The 24,778-nt window shown below is 42.4% G+C and overlaps 1 protein-coding gene across 1 annotated transcript; it reads left to right on the top strand.

Annotated features, from left to right (window-relative positions):
• Positions 1-311: 311 nt before the first annotated feature.
• atm (ATM serine/threonine kinase) lies at positions 312-24,661 on the top strand. The gene is made up of 63 exons (XM_022768894.1): positions 312-339; positions 631-762; positions 900-1,018; positions 1,514-1,656; positions 1,909-2,073; positions 2,308-2,473; positions 2,645-2,883; positions 3,349-3,518; positions 3,642-3,820; positions 3,927-4,298; positions 4,443-4,646; positions 4,860-4,961; positions 5,157-5,391; positions 5,473-5,604; positions 5,796-5,921; positions 6,048-6,137; positions 6,231-6,417; positions 6,761-6,954; positions 7,037-7,116; positions 7,209-7,364; positions 7,678-7,753; positions 8,048-8,190; positions 8,351-8,468; positions 8,573-8,743; positions 8,875-9,050; positions 9,323-9,566; positions 9,965-10,080; positions 10,264-10,390; positions 10,533-10,732; positions 10,811-10,985; positions 11,476-11,634; positions 12,009-12,141; positions 12,231-12,326; positions 12,446-12,617; positions 12,741-12,882; positions 13,016-13,192; positions 13,441-13,618; positions 14,295-14,400; positions 14,597-14,755; positions 14,979-15,087; positions 15,343-15,431; positions 15,529-15,631; positions 15,841-15,989; positions 16,117-16,221; positions 16,304-16,423; positions 16,514-16,748; positions 16,870-17,040; positions 17,228-17,347; positions 18,096-18,313; positions 18,441-18,648; positions 18,883-19,008; positions 19,211-19,351; positions 19,912-20,050; positions 20,162-20,244; positions 20,360-20,500; positions 21,371-21,487; positions 21,618-21,767; positions 21,851-22,016; positions 22,447-22,533; positions 22,840-22,954; positions 23,260-23,323; positions 23,480-23,622; positions 23,848-24,661. The coding sequence occupies exons 2-63, from the start codon at positions 679-681 to the stop codon at positions 24,026-24,028; spliced, it is 9,291 nt and encodes a 3,096-aa protein (XP_022624615.1). The 5' UTR covers positions 312-339; positions 631-678; the 3' UTR covers positions 24,029-24,661.
• Positions 24,662-24,778: the final 117 nt, after the last annotated feature.

The raw sequence follows: 24,778 nt of genomic DNA, 5'->3' as shown, positions 1-24,778 counted from the left end.
CGGAAGTATTAAATTAATCTGCCAGTTGGAATCTTGGTAGTAGTAGTCCAATCCAAAACGCCTAACTCCACTATACCCTGCAGGTTGCTATATACATTTATAAGAATAAAATAGATTGAACATAACTTCTACATGTACTCTATCGATGTAATACCATAGCACGAAGCTAGGCAGAAAGTTTGTTTTAATTCTAGCACTAAAAAAACGGACTCACTCAATACTAGCAATGGCCTGGATATGATGTAGCTTGCTCGATTCTGCTGGGGCGGGAATTTCCTGTTTGTGCGTGCGTGTGTTAACACGTTAAAGCACGTCAAGATGGAAAAGTTGTCAGACAAGGTACATCAGCTAGCTCCGCTATCACTGTAGCTCCTCAGGTAATATCTGCAGCTGCATGTGTGACAGCTCCGTCACTACAATCAGTGCAGTGATCAGGGGACAGTGAACAGAGAGAGCAGCAGCTCGAGAGTTTGAATGGACGTTTGTAAATCAAGTTCAAAGCAAGTGTGGTAATGTTGTGTTGCTAAAGTGTAGGAGAGAAGAGAGCTAATGCCGTTGCAAAGTAAATGTAGTATAGGCATACAGTAATGTGGACGAATAACATCCTCTCGTGTCATCATCCTGTCTCAGCAGGTACAATAGTCTGCTCTACATTGATGAAAGCTGTGCCCTAACCCAATGTGCAGCACAATGAATTTGGCTCTTGATGATCTCCGGGACTGCTGCAGGGGGCTGGAGAATGACAAAGCCACAGAGAGGAAGGTAATATTATAATATACAATCTATAATAATATAAACAATGAAAAGATATATATTGCAGCAGGCTTTTTCAGCCTCACTGCAGCCCAAGTTTAACGAGCAAGTGCAGTACAAATCCTACATCTCCTTCATGCCTCCAGAAAGAAGCTGAACGCTTCAGACGGCTCATTCGATGTCCAGAAGTTGTGCAGGAGTTGGATCGCACCTCAGGGTCTAAAGCTAAAGCCTCCAAGCAACTCACATGGGATACTGTTTTCAGGTGACCTGCCTCTGCATATTTGCATTTTTGGTCATGTGCAAAACAATGCATAGAAGGTTATCTAGTGTGAATCAAGTCACATTTTGGTTCTTTGGGGTTTGATGTGTGTGCCTTGGCAGTCTTTGCTAAAATCTGGAACTGTGGTGTTATTACTTTGTACTTTGTCTGCTAAGTAAGTTCCGTTTCTTTCTGTCTTACCATTTTAATTTCACTTTTGTTTCTTTGCATCCTCAACCAATGAATACCAGCTGGCTTCTGGGAACTCTGCTGTGCCCAATAATCAAATGGAAATTTGACATACCATAGTAGATTTCTAGTTGTTTCACAAGAATCTGTTTTCTTTCTAAATAGTGCAAGATGCTGTAAATTGTGCTCATAATAATTGTGGAAATTATTAAGAGTATTGAATCAGTTAGGTTCAATTATCTGCCAGAAGAAAAAATTTAAATGAAACTTTCTATTCTGATTTGCATACACTCATTTTTCCCATGCCAGATTTCTGCAGCGCTACATCCAAAAGGAGACAGAAAGCATGCAGTCAAGTAAATCCGTCACAGCGACAGCGCTGGCCACAAGGAAGAAGAAGATGGCTGAAATGTGCAGTTTGATCAAATACTTCATTCGTTATGCAAACAAACGTAAGGGCACTGTCTTGGTGAGATCCAGTAGTAGATTACACTTTAGTACACACATTTACAATATAAGCTTACCCAAAAAGGTTTGTGTTGTGTCACAGTGAGGGGTGTTTTTGAACAAATGTTGTAATCGTACCTGTCATTACTGCACCTGGCTCATTCAATTCAGTGCTGAGCAGAAAAAAACCCAGCGCAATCTGTTTGAATTAACATAGGTATTGTAGTTTAAGTTTGTGTTTCTGTCTCTCTCTGCAGGCGGGCCTCGTCTAAAGTGCAGTGAGCTGCTGAGACACGTGATGGAGGTGCTGCAAAGTTCGTACAGCTGTTCAGTTTGTGGAGAAGATTATAGCAGTCTCCTAGTAAAGGACATCCTGTCCGTCCGCAAGTACTGGTGTGACATCGCTCCACAGCAGTGGCAGAGTCAGTGGGCTGTTTGTCTAATTATCTAGGAAATTATACTTCTTGATTTCTTGATATGATCAGATTATCCACTCCAACAGAGTAAATGTTAAACTTCTGATAAAAAATAAGAATGGATTTGTATTTACTAGCACATTACATTGTGTTATAACCGCCTGTTTTTTTAATACTTTCTCACTGAGTCAGTTACATGCTGTTAAACTGAATCCCCTGTTTATTTTTGTGACCCCCTAGGTCTTTTGGACTTGTACTGTAGCTTGTTCAACTCTTCATCCAAACCCATCAACCATGTTTTAGTGAGCAGAGTCATCCACATAGTGGTGCAGGGCTGCTGCATGCAGACTGATGGATTTAACAACACTCTGTTCGGCTTCTTCTCCAAAGCACTTCTTAATGCCAGGTGAAACCTTTTACCAACCTTTTGAATTCACTGTATCTGCTAATTCCTCCCAACACTATTTTAGTCTTACTTTGAAATAGTGCTGTACTATGGGTAGTTAGTTAGTTGTTATTAAAAAAAGAACATTACGCACTGTGTGTTTTTCTTAACTAAATCCTATGATGCTGTTAGACAGGAGAAGTACTTGACTGTTTTGGAGCACCTCGTCTCGGCTCTCAACATATTCTTGAGATCTGCGGCCATGAACTGTAGGATGAGGGTGTGTCACCTGGGAGAGGAGCTTCTGCCTTCTATACTGCACATCTGGGTGGATAAGAGGCCCAGTGCTGCTCTCAAAGAGAAGATTGTGGAGTTCTTCAACCTGCAGATTTGTGTTCACCACCCCAAAGGAGCCAAGACACAGGACACAGGTTGAATTATCTTTCCTTTTTCTTTAAAACAATGTGTGTTTCTACTGGTGGTGATACCTTTGGTTGTCCTTGAATGGCAGACAGGCTTTACTGTGAGTCACATATGGTCCCATATACTGTAGGTTTCCACTTATTTGAGGAATATAGCAATGAAGTAGAAAGAACTTTAACTAAACTTAAAAAAGATTTTAATAGCATTTGACCATTTCTGTCTTTAAACATTTGGACCAATGAAATACATGGGATCTTGTTGTCTGTAATTGTAAACAAGCCAAGGAAGAGTGCACTAGTAGACTTCTGCATGCAACTTATAAAGACACTTATTCTCAGGGACCGCTGATGTTTTAAAGTGTCATTTTGGCAATTTTCCTTGTTTCTAATACAAATTGCTCCACCGAGGGAAGATTTTTCAGCTGTTTTGTGATTGTGAGTGATCATAATGTAATCCACCCCCTCATATATTAGGTGCTCATGCTGAGGACTGGACGAAGTGGCGGAGTCAGCTGTACAGCCTTTATGACGCTTTGGTCAGAGAAATCAGTCATATAGGCAGCAGAGGGAAGTACGTCACAGGGACAAGACACATAGCCGTAAAAGACAATCTCATTGAGCTCACAGCCGACATCTGTCGTCAGGTAACAGAGATCAAGTCTCAAGTGTGCATTAAGAAATCACAATTTTGCTTGATGTAAGTATGAGAATTACCTGTTTTGACAACATGATGTGCTTGATCTTCATCTGTTTCCTGCCTGTTGTAGCTCTTCACTGATGACAATGAGACCCATATCTTGGAGGTGACCCAGGCCTCCCTCAGAGCCACGCAGATGGGCAGTCCCACCCATGGAGCAGCCAGCAAGCGACGCCGTATCGAACTGGGCTGGGAGGTCCTCCGGGACCATCTGCAGTCTCAGCAAAGTGACTTTGATATCATACCATGGTGCGAAAATCACAACACAATTAACGTAATAAGAGCATTGTTTAAGGTAAAGTGTTGTTTCTCTGATCATGTTAAGATCCAAACTTATTTCATTTACTCCTCTCAGGCTGCAGATCACTGCAGTGCTTGTCTCCAAGTACCCATCCATGGTGCCTGGCCATGAACTGGTCCCACTGCTGTCAGTGTTGTACCAGCTCCTGGCAGAGCAGCGGAGAGGAGAGAGGGGGCCATATGTGCTGCGCTCTCTGAGGGAGGTGGCCCGCTGCCAGGCTCACCACCCAGAGAGGACCCAGGTCCACAGGGCCGAATTGGGCAGGCTATGGGGTCGGGTGTGGGCCCTGGCACTGCGAGGGGTCAGCTCACCCCAGACTGAGGCCCTCAGCTTCGACCTGCTGGCCTCCATTGTCCATGGTGGACTTATTGATATGGACAGAGAGTTCTGGAAGCTTTTCTCTGGATCAGCATGCAAACTATCCCAGTAAATTTCTATTTTTCTCATCTTGCAATGATAAAATTGTTAAATTGTGTCTTTGTTGATACAGAAAATGTGTCATTAGAATAAATTAGTGTGTCTCAGTGTGTGCATGTAGCTCCCATCACAACTTTCCCCCTCTATCCACAGGAGTGCCGCTGTCTGTCTCTCCCAGGCCTTGCTTAAGTGTCCGGTCCCCAAGAGGCTCATCCCGAGCTCAGGTTGGGACTATGTAGGGGTCACAGAAGGATCTGGGTCTCCAAACCTGAAGGAGACCCTCATAGCGTGGCTGCTGATGAGTGATCAGAGTGATGAGATGGAGGATAGCTCCAGACCTCACCCCATCATTTGCAGGTTGTGACTGTGTTGCTTTTCCATGTTAACTGCAGATTTGTCTGTCAGCATATTTTTATCTTAGCTCCATACTTATTTAACTGTAATATCTTGAGACGGTCTGCTTCCACAATGGTTTGCTTCACACACTGTTACACTGGTATACTTATCTCTTTATTTTGATTGTAAGATAAAAGTCTGTAAACTGATGTTTTCTTATGGTTTTGTTTACAGAGACTTTCCCTACAATCTAATAGCAGGCATCCTGGTCTCCTTGACCTTGAAGGACACCAGAGCTGGCCTGAGGTTTCTGCTGGGTGCTGAAGGAGCTAAGAGGTGAGGCAACCCCCTCCCTCCCCCTTTTAGCATAATTATTGCATCAATAGTTTTTTGGCATCATTATTGATACAGAGCCAGTTGTATTTCTTTTAGAACTAATGCTACATTGGTATCAACTCACTGTATCTTCTCTGTACTTAGTGCAATTAAATTTTGAAATAAAAAATCATTTGTTTTTCTTTTTTTTTTAAGTGTCTTTTTTCAAGAACAAGTGCCATCTGATGCCAAAGATAACCTGGAGGAGATCGAGAGGCTGTACTTGCAGTTCAGCTTCAACACACTGCCCTCAGAGGTCCGAGGGAGCGAAGAGTCGGTGAAGCCGTCATCAGCTGACGGCCAATTCGCTGCCGTCCCTGGTCTCAGAAACAAGTTGGAGCAGTCCCTGCTCTGTGTGGCTGACAACCTACTCAACTGCTACTCTCCTGATGTGAGTGGAAGTTAATATGTTCTGTGTTTATGTTTCTGTGCAGTCATCACACTGGTGTTTATTCTTATCTGCTCTCCACAGTCTCAGTCCACCCCTCCGGAGTGCCTGGTGCGCTGCTTCAGTCTGCTGACTGGTGTTCTAGCAGGTTACGTCTCCACTGGGGTTCTGACTGAAGAGGAGGCTTACCACTCACAACTCCTCACTAAGGCAAAGGTATACCTTCATGGATGCATAAAATATGAATCTACATTAGTAATTTTTCATGAGTAGCCTACTGGTGCCTTGTGCCCATTCTCCACATTGGTAAAAATGTATGTTGAATAACATATAAATACCAGTTGACATGAAATGCAAACATTACATTTATGGTTATTGGTGTTGGTGGCTGGTGTTTTTGTCTCTAGGCCCTGGCCCAGGATTTCAGCGGGTTTGTTTCTACTGTGAAAGTAAAGATGACAGAGGAGGGAACCATGCACACACTGAAGTCTGTCATGGAGCTCTGCACACAGTCCGCCAGCAGAAAAAACAAGGTGAAAAAAAAAAAAAACGCCATCATCACAGTTCAGTTTGTCATCAACACGATGTTAAAGTCAGTATGTAGACAATTTAGCCACTGGATGATTTAGAGTCAAAATCTTGTCTGCTCTCTTCTGCAGGATAATGTTTGTCCCATCTCCTCCAGTCTGTTCATTATGATACTGCCGGGCAGTCTCCTTAGTGAATTGGCAGAGGTCCTCAAACTGTTGGTAAGTGGCAGATATACAGTAGTATGTAGAGATTCAAGATGTTGTGCCCTGAGGATAAGAATATGAAAATATTCTACCTCCCTGTCTCTTCAGCTGAGCAGTGTTTCTAAGAGAGTCAGTTTGGTGGATGAAGACGATCATGCGGATGATGACAGGGATGTGACCAGGACTCAACAAGGGGACGATATTGACCTGTTTGAGGATGGCGAAGAGGCTCACAGCAGCACCAATGAGACACACAGGCAGAAGGGAGACAACACTGATGCTTCCTGTGGGCCAGGTAAGACGACGGGATCTCTTGCTGTCTAAATTGGTGCCTTTCTTGGAATAAACAATTTGGTATAATTTATATAAACATAATTACAACACAAATTACACCAATTCCTAAAAGACTAATTTAAAACATCGGGAGTAAAGATCAGGTTTTGCTGTTCTCAGGCCATCAGAGTCAAAGAGCAGTGGCTTCTTTTTCATACACAGAGATACAGAGAGTTATTGACATTTAATAGTCAAAAGGGGAGAAATCCATTATTTGTGAATCACCAAAACCATCTTAGAATAAGTTGCTGATCATGCTGTCAGTGGATCACTGGGAGATGAATCATGGCTCTGTCCTTCCTCAGGTGCTAAAAGCCTGTTAGCAGAGGATCATCTGGGCCAGCAGGACCTGGCTCTCCTCGCGATTTTGGAGTTCCTATGTGAGTGCGGCTCTGTCCAGCTCGTCCATGGTCTGCTTTTCAAACCACAGGAGGTACAGCGCAAGCTGCTGCTGCTGTTGGAGCAGATTGACTTCACCAAAGCTCTGCATCTCAACATGGTGAGTAGCAGCTGGTGTGTAGAGTCATGGTGGCGATGATGTTGCCTCGGCTGCTGGACACTGATATCTGGTTCTCTTGCAGTATCTTGTCCTGCTGAAGAAGCTTCCTGCTGAGGACTCGCTCTCTCCAGTGGAATTTGATTCGCTGCTCCGTCCTCTGGCGTGAGGAAACATTTCTGCTACACTAATATATTTTGTTAGTGATAGAGCAGTTGTGTGAATAATGAAGTGTTTCTGTTTTTCTTTGTTTGCAGGGACCTGTGTAACCTGTACCGTCAAGACCAAGAGATCTGTGTTGCTGTGCTGCTGGGTTTGTTACCCTCAATCAGGAGCCTGGGGAAAACCCACCACATGCCCGAGGAGATGAAACACGTTCAGGGATCCCTGCTACAAGTGGTGTCTGGATTCTGGTTAGTGGCATATTTTCAAACCATGAACGTTCACAGTAAAATCAAGCCTCTGCTTGCCGCAAGGAGCCTTTAGTCTTTGATGGAGGGTGATGAAGTGTAAAATGTGTCTCACCTCATCGTCTCAAGAAAACAAGATTATGTCCAAAAGTTGTTTTTAAATTACATTTTGCGAACTTCAGTCTGTGTCAGACTTTGTAAACATGAGGTTTATCTGAACCATGTTCTGCATCAATATCTTTGATAATTAAAATCTGTCTATGATTTTTATGATTCAGTTATTCATATCTGCTCATTCATTCTTCTGTTTCTTTAGTTTCCTGAGCCAGACAGGGAAATGCATATCAACTATGCGAGCCGCCTTGGTGCAATGTCTGGTTGCTTTGCTGGAGGTAATTTCTCACATATGTTCACCTGTCTGCAGTTACAGGGAATACATTTAGTGTTGTTTCAGGCTTTTTCTGCTCACCAGTGAAAGGTTAGATTTGTGTCTTTTACGTCTCACTCTGAATAATCATGTTTGACAGGGAAACAAAGCGGTGCTGATTTAAAGTGAGAAATGTTTCCCAGGTGCCTCGTAACAAAAAATGTATGGACAAAATTTTCCCTTCTTCTTTTTCTGTGTATTCTTTCTGTGTTTCAGTTGCATCATCATTCTGTATCTTTGTATCCCCGCCCTCTGACAGGCTGACCCGTGTTGTAAGTGGGCAGTCCTAGATATCAGAGGGTCTGACAGGATGGAGGACCGCCTGGTGTCCGTCATCCTTCCGTCTTACCTTGCAGATGCCCACCACCAAGTCCGGATGCTGGTAGCCATGTCAGTGGAGAGGTATGCTTTAGCTAGGAGCTGACTTATCACTACTGACAATGTATCAGAATAAGATATTAAATCTAAACATGATAGAAATTATAAAATAGGAAATCTATGTTTAATCCATGAAGTGGATCACAGATATGAATTGTTGCCATTATTCTCGTTTTGTATCCAGGTTGTTTCTGGAGATGAGTCCAGAGCAGCCTGATAAAAAGAAGATGCTGCCACTTAAACACCAGCAGGATGCTTTTGAAAATGTTTACCTGAAGGCTCAGGAGGGAATGAGGCTCCCAGTGAGTTCATTCACCATTGCCACCAATCAAGAAAAGGTTTATTATTTGTTCATTTTCAGCCCCTGTTTGACTTTTCCTGGTGTTTTCCATGTGATCATACACAGAGGAGCAGCTCTTCAGAGGACAAGTGCGACGAGGTGTTCAACCGCAAGGCCACCCTGCTGAAGAGTTTGTCTGTGGTGTTGTGTTGTAGCCCAGTGTGCGAAAAACAGTCTCTGTTTGCCCTCTTCCAGTCCTACAAGGAGAACAATATCGAGGAAAAGCTCATTAAAAAGGTAACAATGTTTATTATATGTCACTGTACATCCTCAAATCATATCAGTAGGTTGCCCTTTTTCCTTTAAAACAATAATCTACAGAAAGACCAAAGAGAGATTCATTGTTTTTGTCCTTCTTTTCTCGACAGATGTTGTGCAGTGTATCCAGAGTGCTGGGCTACAGGAATGTAAAAACATTTGTCAGTTCTCACTTGTACTACTTAGTGGCAGAGTGGCTCGCACAGAGACAATCCGACGATCGTTACACTCTCGGCTCTTTCCCCTACACCCTCCTGGACCATGACACAGTCAAAGATTTCTATAAGTGAGGAAATAACCTAGTCTTTTACTTTCATTTGATGATGTTGTTTTGTAGTTGCTCTCCTTTCAGTGTCATGCATTTTTCCAAAATTTAAAATCAAAATTACACAAAGCAAACTCATTTTTTCTGTACAATCAAAATCTGTTTTTCCCCCATACTACTTTATATAATTTCAGACAGTGTTGACATTTTTGTCAAAACCCCAATCAACAAAGAGTTAATGATGCATGAGCACCTGGTTTTAACTCCCCCTGTTGTCTCGTCCCCTTTTGTAGCTCTTCCTACCAGGTGTTGATCCCCCACTTGGTTTTCCTGGACGACTTTGAGCAGGTGAGGTCTATCGGCAGGTATCTGGAGAGGGACTGGAAAAAGCTGTTGGCCGACTGCTTCCCCAAGATCATGGTCAACATCCTGCCGTACTTCGCCCTGTCTGGCCAGGATTCACAGGTGGCACAGCAGAGAGAGAAGGCTCATAGAGTGTATGACCTGCTCAAAGATGCCGACTGTCTGGGCAAACAGGTAAACACACAGCTGTAAAACACCAGCCTAAGTCTACTGGACATCTAGGGTTAGACATCTCATTTCATGCAGCTTTCTAATTTGACCACATCAGGAAGAGTTCAGCAACAAAAATGATAACATTTTGAAAACAGTAAAGAGACAGCGAGGGAAAGCAAGTATATTTAGCTACTCTGGGCACATAAAAGTAATTTTAAGGACCAAGTGTGGACATAATGCACATCAGTCTAAAACACTAACAGTTGTCGTGGGCCTTTTGTACAATTGTCCCTTACATTTTCAGTAAAGTTAAACAGGATCACAGGCTCAACTGAGTGTGCAGTGTATTCCACATGTGAGTAAAGATACAATAACTGAAAGGTAAATTTACTCGACTGTTCTCATGTTTGTGTCGGCAGCAAATTGACAGCCTGATCCACACTAACCTGGCAGACATAGTAGTGGAGCTGCTGATGACTTTGTATGAAGGAGGTGAAGCTGAAGGAGACAGAGGAGACCTGAAACGCTTCATAGGGTAATGGTAGTTAAGAGTTACATTATAGTTATATTAATTCATTTTATTCATTTACCCATTCATTCATTTTATCATTGTGATGACAACACTGTTATTAAAAGTTGTTTTTTTCTGTCTATTAACCTAAATTTCAAATAAAAATGGAATAAAATGTGATTAAGTAAATGTTTTAATGGCCCTCAGGGAGCTGGACCCTGTACCAAACCCACCATACTTCAGCTCGTATGTCATCAAAGCCACTCTGGACTACCTCAGCAAATGCCACAGTGCCAACCACAAGTCACTGGTAGCCATTCTGTCAAAAACTCCGGTAAGATGTCTCATTTATGTGGTTTTCTTAGTCTCTGTCTCTTATCATTAATCATCTTTTTTCTTTTTCTTTTTTCAACTTTTTGTGTTATTTTTTGTTCTATGTTATAATGTTATAACTGTCATCTATTTTTGCACTGTAGATTTCTATCCAAAGGATCCTGCTGGCGGTGTGTGAAAGAGCAGCAGAGACAACCAACAGCTACGAACGTCATCGTATCCTCCTCATGTATCACCTGTTCGTCAACCTGCTGCTCAGAGAGGTGAAGGAGGGTCTGGGAGGAGCCTGGGCCTTCGTCCTCAGAGACATCATCTACACACTCATACACCATATCAACGGCAGGTTAGTTCATGCACACACAGGTGGAATAATATTCACATACATACAGCATACTGTACACTGTGTTCCTCCCGTCCACAGATCACTTCAGTGTGACGAGGTTTCTACCCGAAGCCTCTCTCTGTGCTGCGACCTGTTGACCTCTGTGTGTCAGGCAGCCCTGCAGTTCTGTGACGACGCTCTAGACTGTCACCTACAGGTCATTGTTGGGACTCTGACGTCTCAGGTGACCAGCCGGCCTGTTATCTCACAGCAGGTTAGTGACAGGCAGTTTATTCAAGATTTCATTCACTTACAGGCTTAATTTAGCATGTAATGCATTAAAATATATATTATACATCACTTATGGAAATTAGAGGCAAATTATTATTTGTGCATATAAACATAAATTTACCAAAATTGCCACTAAGTAATGATGTTATGTACTGGACAAAAGCATCCACTTGTTTGGCTACAAGTTTGCAAAGGGTTTATGAATAAACATTTTGCTTAATTTGTTGTCATTTTAGAGACGTTTACTATCTGCAGAAATGTGCAAAAAATTCATCTTTAAAGTGACAAAATATAGAATTTGAGGCTTTTGAAGAATGGACTGGTTGCTACAGGAGAATGTCCCCAGTTAAAATGATTTTCCAAATCTAATTTGTCATTGAACAAGCCCTATTAAAACATTTTCTTTATTTTTGTTCCTCCTTTTTAGTATTTATGAACCACACATTTTCATTTTCACTTCTCTGTCCCTGTAGGTGCTCAGTCTGTTGCAGTTTCTCGTGATAGAGAACCAACAGAAATTAAAAGGAGCCATCAGCAGGTTGGAACCTTTCCCCGACCTCCCTGAATTCAGAGAACTGCGGTCTGTACAGAACAGGCTCAAACATAACACTGGGACCTTTACACTGCGACAGGTAACAGTGCCAGATGGCACACTCACAGCCATACACAACACATCTCACTACTGTTCAGTATATTATCTCTTTTAAGTCATTGTAACTGAACACACTCAAAAAAGTCCCACATACACTGCGGTTGGTAGCACCCCAAGTGGTCCAACTCCCGTCTTTGATGTCATGTGTTGCCAACGTATTTATGGTGATGGACATAAATAATTATAAGACGTGAAGGAGGGGCCTAACTAATAGCCATATATTAATATCAAAGTTTCTAAGTAATTTTCTTTGGATGCATATGGTGCTCTGAGTGTAAATTTCTTGGTTATCAATGAAAATTAACAATCTAACATTTCATCGCTAACCTATGTCTCAATGTTCCCTCTCTACAGGAAATAGTACACTTCCTGTCAGTGTCGTCCTGTGACTCCTTACCTCTGACCAGACTTGAGGGACTAAAGGAGCTGACCCGACAGCTGCATGACAACAAGGGACAGATCAGAGAGCTGCTCAAAGAGTGCCACGGTACAATGCGAGATGAGGAAAAACTGGTCTTTGCATAAATACATGCCGCATGTTAAGTGTCCAATGAGCTGTCTTTGTCCCCCTTGTAGCGGACCCCAGTGACAGTGTGCTGGTGAAGCTTGTTCTGAGTCTGCTGCAGCTCTCTAAGATAGCAGCCAACCACCCTGGAGGAGCCGACATACTAGGTATTCAATCAAATAACCTGTACAGCAACAGTATGTGGTGTTCTTGGTTGTTCTGGATAGTTTGGTTAGTTTCAGTCTTTAAAAGGTTTATTAGTGCAAACACAAATCTTTTCCTGCAGAGGCAGCAGGGGGCTGTCTAGGAGAACTGGGTCCAGTAGATTTCTCCACCATTGCCCTGCTCCATGGCAGAGACCCCTTCTATGAAAAGGCGGTGTCACTCTTCACCTCCACAGAGTTGCAGTGTCTTTACATCATTCTGAACTGCATGAACGACGCACTGACTCAGCCACGGTACCGTGAATCCCAAACCTCCCTATTCAATTTTTTATTTGTTTGTACATGATCAGGGCAGAATGAGAAGTTTGTACTAATATTGACTGTATTCTGTATATATATCCTGTGATTGTGTGTCAGTATTGAGGTGAGGCAGGCAGCAGCTCAGTGTGTGAAGAACATCCTCGCCACTCAGTCTGGGGTTGACTTCTGGGAGCAACACAAAGACAACAGAGACCCCATGCTGGCCTACCTTAATCCCTTTAGAAAGGACAAGAGCAAGGTGGGTTAGGGATGTGTTTATGTCCTGTCTACTGTGTATGTCCATACCCTGCACACAAATGTACTTCCTTAGTGTGTGTGTTAGTGACATGAGTGCATGTTTACCTGTAATGTTTGAGTCTGACTTTTATTAGGTGGTTGCTGTGAGTGCTGAGGAGAGTTCGGAGGCCAGGGAGAAGTTGGAGAGTCAGGAATTTTGGATTCCTCAGGCGGGTGGCCACAAGGCGTGGCTGAGGGCTCTGTGCACCGCCCTGCTGGATAGTGGAGGAGTCAAGAGCGAGGCTCTGCTGCTGTCGCGACCACTGTGTCTGGTGAGCACATGGAAGTCACTTAAAAAACTCTTACCCTTCATAACCAGACTGCTTATATCAGTCCCTCCAGTAACGATATGGGCAGAATGGGATGGATTAATGTGGATCCATTTGGATTGTTTCCTTAATATGTGCTTTGGAGCATTTTGTTGCATCACTTACTGCAGGTCAACCTGTTTGGTTCGAATCCATCTTCTAATCCAGAGCTCCAGATCTAACTGCACCTTATTACTTCCCTCTGTCTCCAGGTGAAGGTGGACTGCTGTCAGAGGTTGCTGCCCCTCATCATCCACTCCATCCTTCTAGATGACTCTGATGGTTCGTGGAGGGAGTTGCTCTCATCCCACATCCAGGACTTCTTCAGTTTCTGTTCCAGAAGTGCTCAGGCCTCCAGTCGGTCTGCTACACCTCTCAATTCTGACTCAGGTAAGTTTGAGACTGTGACTTCAATTAATCTATAATAACAATTATATCACACTTCACCTGCTTATTGCTGCTCAGTGTCACAGGGGTGGAGCTTATCCTGACAGGCTTTTTTTCATAATGTAGTCCAGTCTGCCACTGGTTCAACATAGGAACAAAGAGAGTGTGACCAGTTTAGTCTTTGAAATGCTTCGACAGTGACTTCATGACACATTGAACATTAAACATTTACTCACAGAATATATGTGACTCACCATCATAGTTTCTTTCACAGCAATGCAGGATTTTAATGATCTGGCTGTCGTCCCAGAATGCTCAGTTCACTACTTGATTGTTTATCATGATTTTTTCGGCTCTTCGTTCATTTGTAATAAGAACATTCTCTATGATTATTCCTACTTTTTCACCATGCATCAATACACACCTTCTTTCTTTTTGTGCTAAACCCTTAACAGCTCTGATTTATTTTATTTATTGATTTATATTGATTATTTATTATTGGTTGCTATCTCTTTACTGATTAAATAAAATATCACACTCCTAATAAAAACCATAATATAAAATATTTCTCTCTTTTAGTTGCTAAGCTGTTAAATTTGAACTATCACTATGTACACAAGTTTATATCAATTTATTTGTTTGGTTTCTGTTGGTGATAAACATTTATTATTCTTCACAGATTCTGACACAGCCAGCCAGGGCTTGTATGACAAGACCTCTCTGCGTACCATGCTGGCAGTTATTGACTATTTGAGACACCAACAGAGACCACTGGACTCTAATAGGTTTGTAATGTTATTGTTGTTTTAAGTGTGTTCTCAGATAAGAGTAAATTTTTGAGGACTCTGCATTTTTTCTCTTTTGTGATTTGATTTAAATGCCATATAATGCGTGTTCTGTGTCTATACCACTGTAGATGCTTGTGAACTGATTTGCAGTGTGTGTAGATCCTTTGAAATAAACTGCGTATCCTTCTTGCAGTAAGTCCTGCGGCACGGTGTGCAACTCAAACTTCTGGCTGGAGCTGAACTATCTGGAGGTAGCCAAAGCTGCTCAGTCCTGTGCAGCTCACTTCACCGCTCTGCTGTATACTGAGATCTACGTCGATAAGATCAAAGCTAACATGGAGGAAAGTCGCAGGTATGCAAGGAGTTACGGCCACAAGATGCGGGATTTTAATTGTCTAGTTATGTGTTGGATTAAAGTTCATCACTTTAATCATTTAATTGAGTAATCATCACAATAACATACAAAGCTTCTAAAAAGCTAAGCTAAGTCTCACTTTTGAATTTTTCTTGCATTTTGAGAGTTGTTTTCCAAACTTCCCTCTTTTATTTGATCCATGTATTTACCACATCTGCAGAACCAAGTCCAGAGCGACATATAAGCTCAGTTTTGAGGAGCACAGCCAGAAGTTCACCATCTCCAGCCTGACAGAGAAAAGTATGGAAGACACCAATATCAGTCTGCAGGTTAGTTCTTCATATCAGAAAGGTTTTTACATAAATCATTTTGTTTCCTCTGTTAATAATACAAAGCAATTACTAATTCAAATTTCCACTTGAAAAGTACCAGTTAGATTATTTCCCAACATGTCCACTGTAGAAGGACAAATGTGATTTACCAAAGCTAAACATGCAAGAATGTAAATAACTATAAAATATTATGCAGTTCAGTGCATGTATAATACAAATAACAATTTGTTCCTGTGTATAACATGTTTGTAGGAGCTTCTTATTGAGGTGTACCGGAGCATTGGAGAACCTGATAGTCTGTATGGCTGTGGTGGGGAGACGATGACCAGTTCACTGACCAGGTAATAATCAGACCTGCAACGTGATTTCATGCTTTTTTGAAAAGCTATGTTTTTGCAGTGCACCCGAAAACACAGACTTTGTTATGTCACATTATAGGATTCGAACCTACGAGCACGAGGCTATGTGGGGGAAGGCCCTGACCTCATATGACCTTCACTCCACTCTGCCTGAGGCCACTCGCCAAGTGGGAATTGTGGTGGTAAGATCATAGAAAGCTGCATTAGGCAAGATGTGTTATAAAATACACCTGTTTCGTCTGAATCATCAAGAGACATGAGGATGAAGAGCGGCTCGTCCATTTGAAATGACATACCGTTGATTTGCCCTGTTTATATCTTATGCCAAATAAAAGGGCTCCTACACGCTGTAATACTAATGTATAAATTCTTTCCCCCACCGGACCAACAGGGCTTGCAGAACTTTGGTCTGAGCAGCATCCTCGCCACCTACATGAGGGGTCTGGAGAGTGAAGGGGTGGAGTGGGGGGCTGAGCTAAGAGAGCTGCGCTTCCAGTCCGCTTGGAGGAACACCCAGTGGGACTGTGAGCTGTCAGAGAGGTGAGGGGAGGGGAGCACATAACCACACAGCTGTGAGGGCTCTATCTACTACACACATCACAACTGTAACCCATCAGGGAGAATGAGGCAATTTCTCACTCACTACCTATATATATCGTTGTATCAGGAGTGACAAATCCACACCTGGCTTCCATGAATCGGTGTTTTGTTCCCTGCAAGCGCTGAGGAACAAAGAGTTCTCCATATTCGATGAAACGCTGAAACAGGCCAGGTATGACAGACAAATTTCAGGTTTTAACTCCTAATTCTCCAGTGGCAAAATCTTTCAGCTTCTATGTGCTTGTGTGTTTCAGGGGTGCAGAGGTGGAGGAGCTATGCAGAGGCAGTCTGGAGGCTGTGTCTTCTCTGTACCCGGCTCTCAGGAACCTGCAGAGCATCAGGGAGCTGGAGAGTGTGAAACAGCTCTTCTCTAGGTGATGACAGCAGCACAGTCAGTAACACACAGATGAGCCTACAGGATTGATGAGACCAAGTTAATGTTTTATTTGTTCAATTTAAATCAGACCCTTCTCAGATGTGACTCTGAGGGATGTTTGCAGCCAGTGGCGGCAGCACTCCCAGCTGCTCGCTGACAGTGACTTTGCTTTGGTGGAGCCAATTCTGACCGTCCGCTCTGTGGCCCAGAACACCCTGATGTCCAGGGTGGGAGACCCCGACAGCATCCAGTACCTCAGCTCTGTGCTCACTGATCACCTCATGGAGCTCTGCCAGCTGGCTCGCAAGGCTGGGAATACACAGGTAGCGTGTGTGAGAGATCAGATTTAAGAATACTGTTTATTTTCTAAGTGAATATGGTAAAAAAAAAAAAAAAAAAAAAGATTCACTACAAGCTACTCACAGTGTTGTGATTTTTGTCCAGCGAGCAGAGCAGGCAGTCTTCCGGATGAAGCAGCATGGTGGCGGAGGGTCCTGGGCGTCGTCACCTGTATTGTCATGGCAACTGGAGGAGGCCCAGGTGTTCTGGGCAAAGGGAGAGCAGGGTCTGGCACTAGGCCTGCTGAGACAGATGATACACAACTTAGAGAAAAGGGTGAAAATGATACAAGATACACACACATAGATTAAAATCAAACAATAAATACATGGACATTTGGTATCTTTGTTGTAATTAAAACCTTATTTTAATTATGGAACGCCCCTAAATGTTCTAATGCTATCCAATGAAACTTACGCTGCCCTATTGAACCACTCTCTTTGCTTTGTGATATGTCGATTAGGTGGATTTAAATCCTGCTCTGGCTCCAGTCTACACTGAGTGTCTGAGGCTGTGTGGCAACTGGCTAGCTGAGACCTGCCTCGAAAGTCCTGCAGTCATATTGGAGAAGTACTTGGAAAGGGTAAGAGACATTTGTCGCATTCTGATAATATAGTTTGGGCAGCCTTATTGCAAGTCTTATTTCAGTGGATATCTGCTCAGGAAAACAGCCAAATATGACCCAAATATCTCAAATATAGTTGCACAGATTTACAAAAAACAGCATTAGTGAGTCAGCTTCAGTTGGAGAAAAAAAAGCTATTTCATTCCAACAGGAATCTAAAAGGTCTCAAAAAGTCTAATATATGCTGCTTGATGAAACTCTCTAACACCCTGAAGAACACACATATTTGTGCCCATATAACAGGCATCCCTCTGAGAAAAGAGAGAGTTATTATCCATCAGCCAGGCAGTGTCTCATATACACACACATGAATAATTTATAGACAGTATGTCCAGATAAATTAGGAGTAGGCCCAAAGACAAAGTATTAACTATAACTTGCAAGTTTACAGTTTATATCCTGGGGCTGCAGCAGATTTATGTGGACAAATTTAAATTATTCATGTTGGATATGTGTATATCCCCAGCCATGTTACCAAATGAGATTGCACTATCTTGCAGTGATGTTCCTTGTGGCATGTTTATGCTTTTGCTGAAGCACATCTGGTAGTTCAAGTCCTCCATTTTTACATTTTCAGGGTTTATATTTTACCTTGTATTTTTGTTTCTTCTGCTCTTACTTCATTGTCAGTATTATTTTGACTGAAACTTCCCTTTGTTCGAGAAGCTGTTGTCTGTAAAAAGTCTCTCCTGTGCTGTCCCCTCAGGTGGTGGAGGTGATCGAGGCAGAGTCAGGAGTGCAGGACTCCAGGCTGCTGAGTCAGCGGACCGAGGCCTTCCTGTCTCTGGCCCGCTTCTCTGACGCTCAGTACCAGAGCATCGACAAATACATGAACTCCTCTGAGTTTGAGAACAAGCAGGCGCTGCTGGAGAAGGCCAAAGAGGAAGTGGACCTGATGAAGGAGCGTAAAGTGACCTCCAACAGGTCCGCATGCCGTTCATGTCTGTTCATGAATTTTTCACTTTTAAATCAGATTTTCTAAAACATATTGAGGGCAAATATGGATCCTCCTTACACCCCTTAGTCATCACTCATCACTCTGCCTATGCAGGTACACAATAAAGGTGCAAAGAGAGGTGGAGCTGGATGAGAAGGCCCTGTCCAACCTGCAGTCAGACAGACAGCGCTTTCTGTGTAAGGCGGTGGAGAATTACATCCAGTGTCTGGAGCAGGGCGAGGAGCACGACACCTGGGTGTTCCGCCTGGCTTCACTGTGGTTGGAGAATGCTGTTGTTAAGGATGTGAATGACATGATGAAGGTTAGTCTCCTGAAAGTGTCATATTTGTCCATACTAGTATTTTATATGCAAAGTTTAAGACACACACACACACACACACACACACACACACACACACACACACACACACACACACACACACACACACACACACACACAGTTCTTAATAATTTGGAATGAACACCACTTGGTTAAATGTCAGAGCAGTACCTTTAATCTTCTAAGGGAGCCTTATCCTTTTATTTTGTGTTTCAGAAAGGGCTGAGGCAGATCCCCTCCTACAAGTTTCTGCCTCTCATGTATCAGCTGGCTGCACGCATGGGGACCAAGATGGCAACTGGCGTTGCTGAGGATACGGGCTTCCATGATGTCCTCAAGGAGGTAACGCTACACTTGTTTGTACGAAATGACAGCAGTAACTAGAGCTGCAAAATTCGAAGTCAACCAGTGTGACGTATTAGAATTCATATCTCAAAAACCTGACTTTGTAGCAAATACAAGATAGTTGCTCAATACAGATAATGGATAAAACTGCAGCATATAGAAAATACTACAATCGCTGCTTCATTTTCTCTCCTCATAGCTGATCTGCCGAGCGTGTCTGGAGCACCCTCACCACACGCTCTTCATCATCTTCGCCCTGGTGAACGCCAACAAAGATGAGAACTTCTGCAAGACCCGGGTGTCGAAGAGCACTCCAAAGCAGCCATCACCACTTGACCTGGTTGGACTTTCATTCAATAATGCTTAACAGCTTTTTACTGACATTTACATACTTATCATAGATTTCATTAGTACACTATTCTCTGTTTCATGTGTAGCTTGAACATTACCTTACCAAGAAAAATAAGACAGTCAAATATCACAATATCAGTACAGATTAGTTGCATTATTGTCTATATTCAACAAAGACAACATAGCTTTGTTATTTGTAAACTGATTTTTTATGTATTTTATTGCAAATATTATGACAAATATATATCTAAAATAGACGTTTACCCAGTGTGATTTTCCGGACTGTCTGTTTTTAAAGGACATTTCATCACTGGATCCGGGGATGTAAGAGCAGCATTATAATCTTATATAATATGTGACAGTTTCAAAATGAACAATTCCCTCCTAAAGACACAATTTTAAGTGGATGAAATTAGGATCTTCATGTTTAGTTTTATTCTGCAGTAATAAAATGCATCCTTGTGCTTTAGCCACCTAAAGATTACTTCTCTGTAGAGCTCTTCAAACAGCACCACTTCTGTTTTAACAAGTGATGTGTTTCTCATGCAGGAGCGTTCAGACATGGCCCAAAAGATCATCAGTGCAATCAGGAAAAAAAGAGGCGAGATGATCCGAGGGATCGAGCGTCTGTGTGACGCCTACATCACTCTGGCTTATATGGACGCCAGCAGGCACAAGACTGAGAAGAGTAAGGAAAACCCTGTGAACAGTTCATGAACAATAATCACATTTTGTACAGAGAAATACTGATGTGAAAATTGATGAATGAAACCATTTTTGTGTCCTTGTTTCATAATAGAGGCTATTCCCATCCCTGCTGATCAGCCCATCATGCAAATCAAAGACATGGATGAGGTTGTCATCCCCACAATGGAGATCAAGGTGAAAAGTTATGGAGCGTATCATGTTTCAATATCTCCAATGATCTTTGTTGGGAAGCAATAACTTTAACAAGTGGTGTTGTATAATTGCAAGTGTTGTTTCATTATGTAAATAGGTGGACCCAACTGGTCGCTATGACAACCTGGTGACTATCAGGTCCTTCATGCCTCAGTATCACCTTGCCGGAGGAGTCAACCTGCCCAAGATCATCGACTGTGTTGGCTCTGACGGCAAGAGCAGGAGACAACTGGTCAAGGTGTGTGTGTGTGTGTGTGTGTGTGTGTGTGTGTGTGCGTGTGTGCGTGCGTGCGTGCGTGCGTGCGTGCGTGCGTGCGTGCGTGCGTGCGTGCGTGCGTGCGTGCGTGCGTGCGTGCGTGCGTGTGTGTGTGTGTGTGTGTGGTTGCTGGGGAAGCGTGTATGGTAAAGACTTTTTTATGGTGTGTATATATATATGTGTGCGTTCTTGTCTAAACAAACCACCTCTCTTTGAAGCTAAAGCTGCTGTCATGTGTGATTAAAGCCCTGACGGGAACCTGCTCACTTTGAACTACAGTTCTTTTCCATTTCAGTTTGTTTGTTGGTAATAATTAATCCTGTTTTTGTACCAGGACAAATACAAAGTTTGTTGGATTTACAAATGCGCTGTCACGTCTTTATAATGAGGACATTCTTCAGGGGATTAAAGGCTAATAATTCACCACTTAGACACTTGGGAGAGTAATGGTGAAAATGCAGTTTTTCTCTTTCTTTATTTATTTTTGTCCTTTTGCCTGATGCATAAACCATGTGAAAAACACAAAAATAAATTAAAAAGAAAGAGAAACAATATACTGAATTCTATTTCTAGTTACACTTGCTGCTGTCTTGTAGTGGCTTAATTATGAAAATATGTCTGATATTTTACAGGGCTATATTATAATATTTATGAAAATGCTGTGTATTAAAATTTTAAGATTTTCTTGTATTTACCCATTTTAGTTTAGAAAAAACAATTCTAATTCTCTTGTTCCATTTGTAAACTAGAGAGTTCAGTCGAGGGTCAAAATCAGCCTCTCAATGTTCCTGAGAGCTATAGCATACTATACTTTATATTCTCCTGTGACCTTCGCCCTCTCGGTGTGAACAGGGTCAGGATGACCTGCGGCAGGATGCGGTGATGCAGCAGGTCTTCAGCATGTGCTCCATGCTGCTGCAGCGCAACACAGACACGCGCAAGAGGAAGCTCAACATCAGACGATACAAGGTCACGCACACTATTCACTCGACTTTAAACCTTTATTTTCTGCTCAAAACCATAAATCAGAACTGTGTTGCTCTAACGCATATTAAAATTACAAAGTTAATATTAAATTGCACTCGCACTTCATTCTCAGGTGGTGCCGTTCTCGCAGCGTAGCGGCGTGTTAGAGTGGTGCTCAGGCACTGTTCCCATTGGGGAATTTCTGGTGGATCCCAATAAAGGAGCCCACAAACGCTTCCGACCCCAGGACTGGACCAACTTATCCTGCCGCAAGAAGATGATGGTACTGCTTGTGAAGTTAAAATTGCACTTTTCATGACTGACAAGAAAACTAAAAAGTTTTAATCTTATGTCATGCCATTGTAGGAGGCTCAGAGGCTTGCATTTGACGAGAAGCTCCAGGCTTACTCTGAGGTGTGCAAGAACTTCAGGCCGGTCTTCAGGTATTTCTGCATGGAACGATTCCTGGATCCAGCGGTGTGGATGGAGAAACGGCTGGCTTACACCCGCAGCGTGGCCACCTCCTCTATTGGTAGACTGTGCTCACTCGTGGTCGTGCACTATAAATATGTTACACGCAAATGCACATCATTGTGTCTCAAAGTCGTCTTGGTTTGGTTTGAAATGAGATCAGGGAGGTTGGCTGTTGAGCTGGCACCAGCAGTGAGGCCTTCCTGCAGACTACCTGACTCCTCAAAAGAAATAAAACATTTGTCTTAGTTTGAGTTAGAAATTAAAAAGTAAAAAAAAAAAAAAGTTAACTTTGTACCAGGCTGCCTCTCAGGACATTTATACAAACTTCAGGCCAGTAGGAAATTTGAACATGGAGAATCGGCAAATTAGTATTTTTTTATCAGTGGCTTGAAATCATGGCTGTACTGAGTTCTGACTTTCTCTGTAGAAACTCCAGTCTTGTTGCAAATGCTGAAATATTCACCAACTTTTCTCTTTTGTGCCGACAGTTGGTTACATCGTAGGTCTCGGCGACAGACACATCCAGAACATCCTGATTGATGAGCAGACTGCTGAGCTGGTCCACATCGATTTAGGTATATTTTATTCTCCTTAGTTTAATTTATATTAACACAGGGAAATTCTCTCTTCAGTTTGAGAAAGTTGAGGCTGTGTAAACAGTGACTGAGTGTCTATATCTGTTAACAAGAAACATGAATACAGGCTTGTATAACTTTTTAGGAGAAATGTATTTAAACTGCATATTTTGATTCAACTGTTGATGATCATATAAATCATATCATCGACTCTTTAAAATTTAGCGAATACATGACGTAACATGATATAACATGTATCCTAACACATCCTTGCTTCTGTTTCCTTCTCATGCTTCTAACCCTCAGGTGTGGCCTTTGAGCAGGGGAAGATCCTCCCCACACCAGAGACTGTGCCCTTCAGGCTCTCCAGAGACATCGTGGATGGAATGGGCATCACTGGAGTGGAGGGAGTTTTCAGGAGGTGGGAAGTCTGACGGAAAATGTTTCATTAAAAATTCATGAACCAAGATTAATGGGGAAAATCAAGCCTGAGAATGTTTCTCTCTATCATAGTTGTCATTTTTCCAGATCTTTTTCTGCGGTAGTACATACTTTACATGACTTATGACTATTTTCCAAAATGTAGCTTGCATATTAAGATTATTATACAAGTTTTTAAAGCGTTTTGGTTCGTGGTTGCTCCAGGGACACTCTAAATCTAACCAAACAAAGCTATGTAAATTGTAAAATGTCTTTTCCTTTTTTTCACCTGTTTCCTCTGATCAGATGTTGTGAGAAGACCATTGAGGTGATGAGGAGCTCTCAAGAAGCTCTGCTGACCATTGTAGAGGTGCCAACATGGGACAAACACACACGCACACACAAACATGCAGACACAAACACTTTCTTATGTATCATGTTTTTTTGTTTTTTTTCTTTAACCCCACATTAAGCATTGCCTTTGCATGCTGATATATGCTTGTGTGCTGGTTCACGTGTGAAACAGGTGCTGCTGTACGACCCTCTGTTTGACTGGACCATGAACCCTCTGAAGGCCTTCTACCTGCAGCACGATGAGCAGCAGGAACTCAATGCAACACTGAGCTCCACCATGGGAGGAGACGACCTAGTCAACCACCGTAAATCCAGGTGATCTTGTGTGTGTGGGTGTGTGTGGGTGTGTGTTTTTGTTCCTCTGCAGGACTGGAAATATGGAAAATCAAGTGAACTGGCTTCTTTGTCGGAAAAATTAAGCTTTTAATTGGGTTTCTAATTCTTTAATTGTAAAGTAAGAACTATTTCAGATGTGTTTGTTGCACTGTTTCAATCTGCCCTAAAGCTCTGTCTCATCGCCTCATGCTCTTTCTGTTGCAGTGACAGTCAAAGTTTCAACAAGGTGGCAGAGCGGGTGCTGCTGCGGCTGCAGGAGAAACTGAAGGGGGTGGAGGAGGGCACGGTGCTCAGCGTGGGGGGGCAGGTCAACCTGCTCATCCAACAAGCCATGGACCCCGAAAACCTCAGCAGACTCTTTCCAGGCTGGCAGGCCTGGGTGTAGCCTCTCCTCTGTACGATAAGGAGAGCCAGTTGCTTGATTGAAACTCCTGTATGATCCTGTATGCCCCCCCCCCCCCAACCCCAGAAAATAATGCTGCTCCTCTCAACTGTTGAAGGCATATTTGTGGTGACACACATGGAGAAAAAAGGTGGACAGACACTACTCAAGTGACCTTTAGAATATAAACAGCTTCTTTTTCAAAGTTCCAGAGAAGCAGAAACCAATCAATCAACTGTATTTTATTGCTTATACCTTTTGAATCCTCGTTTTCTGCAAACCTTTGCACTTTAACAGAAAACAGAGAAGATTGTCCTTTTTTTCCTGAATCATCTGTGAACTGAAAATTCCTTGAGCAATTTAAGAAGACCAATGAGCTTTGGAGTCCTGATTTTTTCATTGTAAAGGTCAAACTTTTTTTGTTTTTTTTGCCCAGTTGGCTGTGATTGTTTTTCGTGTTGTTGATTGATGTATGAAATCACTCATTATTGTCATATTCTTTAACATGAATACATGCCTTATAAATGTATGAGACACCTTTTGAATAAATTGCACTTGGCATACCATTGAATTCCTTTATCAGGCAGGGTTTAGTCTGGGTTCAGCTGTTTGTTAGCACTTAGAGTTCAGTTCTTTTGGCATGAGATTAATCAATATTATGTTAGTCTGTAAGGCTTGTAGACAATGTCTATTTAGAAATGTACGATGTGTGTACAGCTTTCAGATATTCTACTTTGTTTTACTATTCTCGTT

Source organism: Seriola dumerili, unplaced genomic scaffold, assembly GCF_002260705.1.
Source record: "Seriola dumerili isolate Sdu_G_001 unplaced genomic scaffold, Sdu_1.0 BDQW01001888.1, whole genome shotgun sequence".
NCBI classification, from domain to species: Eukaryota; Metazoa; Chordata; class Actinopteri; order Carangiformes; family Carangidae; genus Seriola; species Seriola dumerili.
This window is presented reverse-complemented; position numbering and strand designations above follow the sequence as displayed.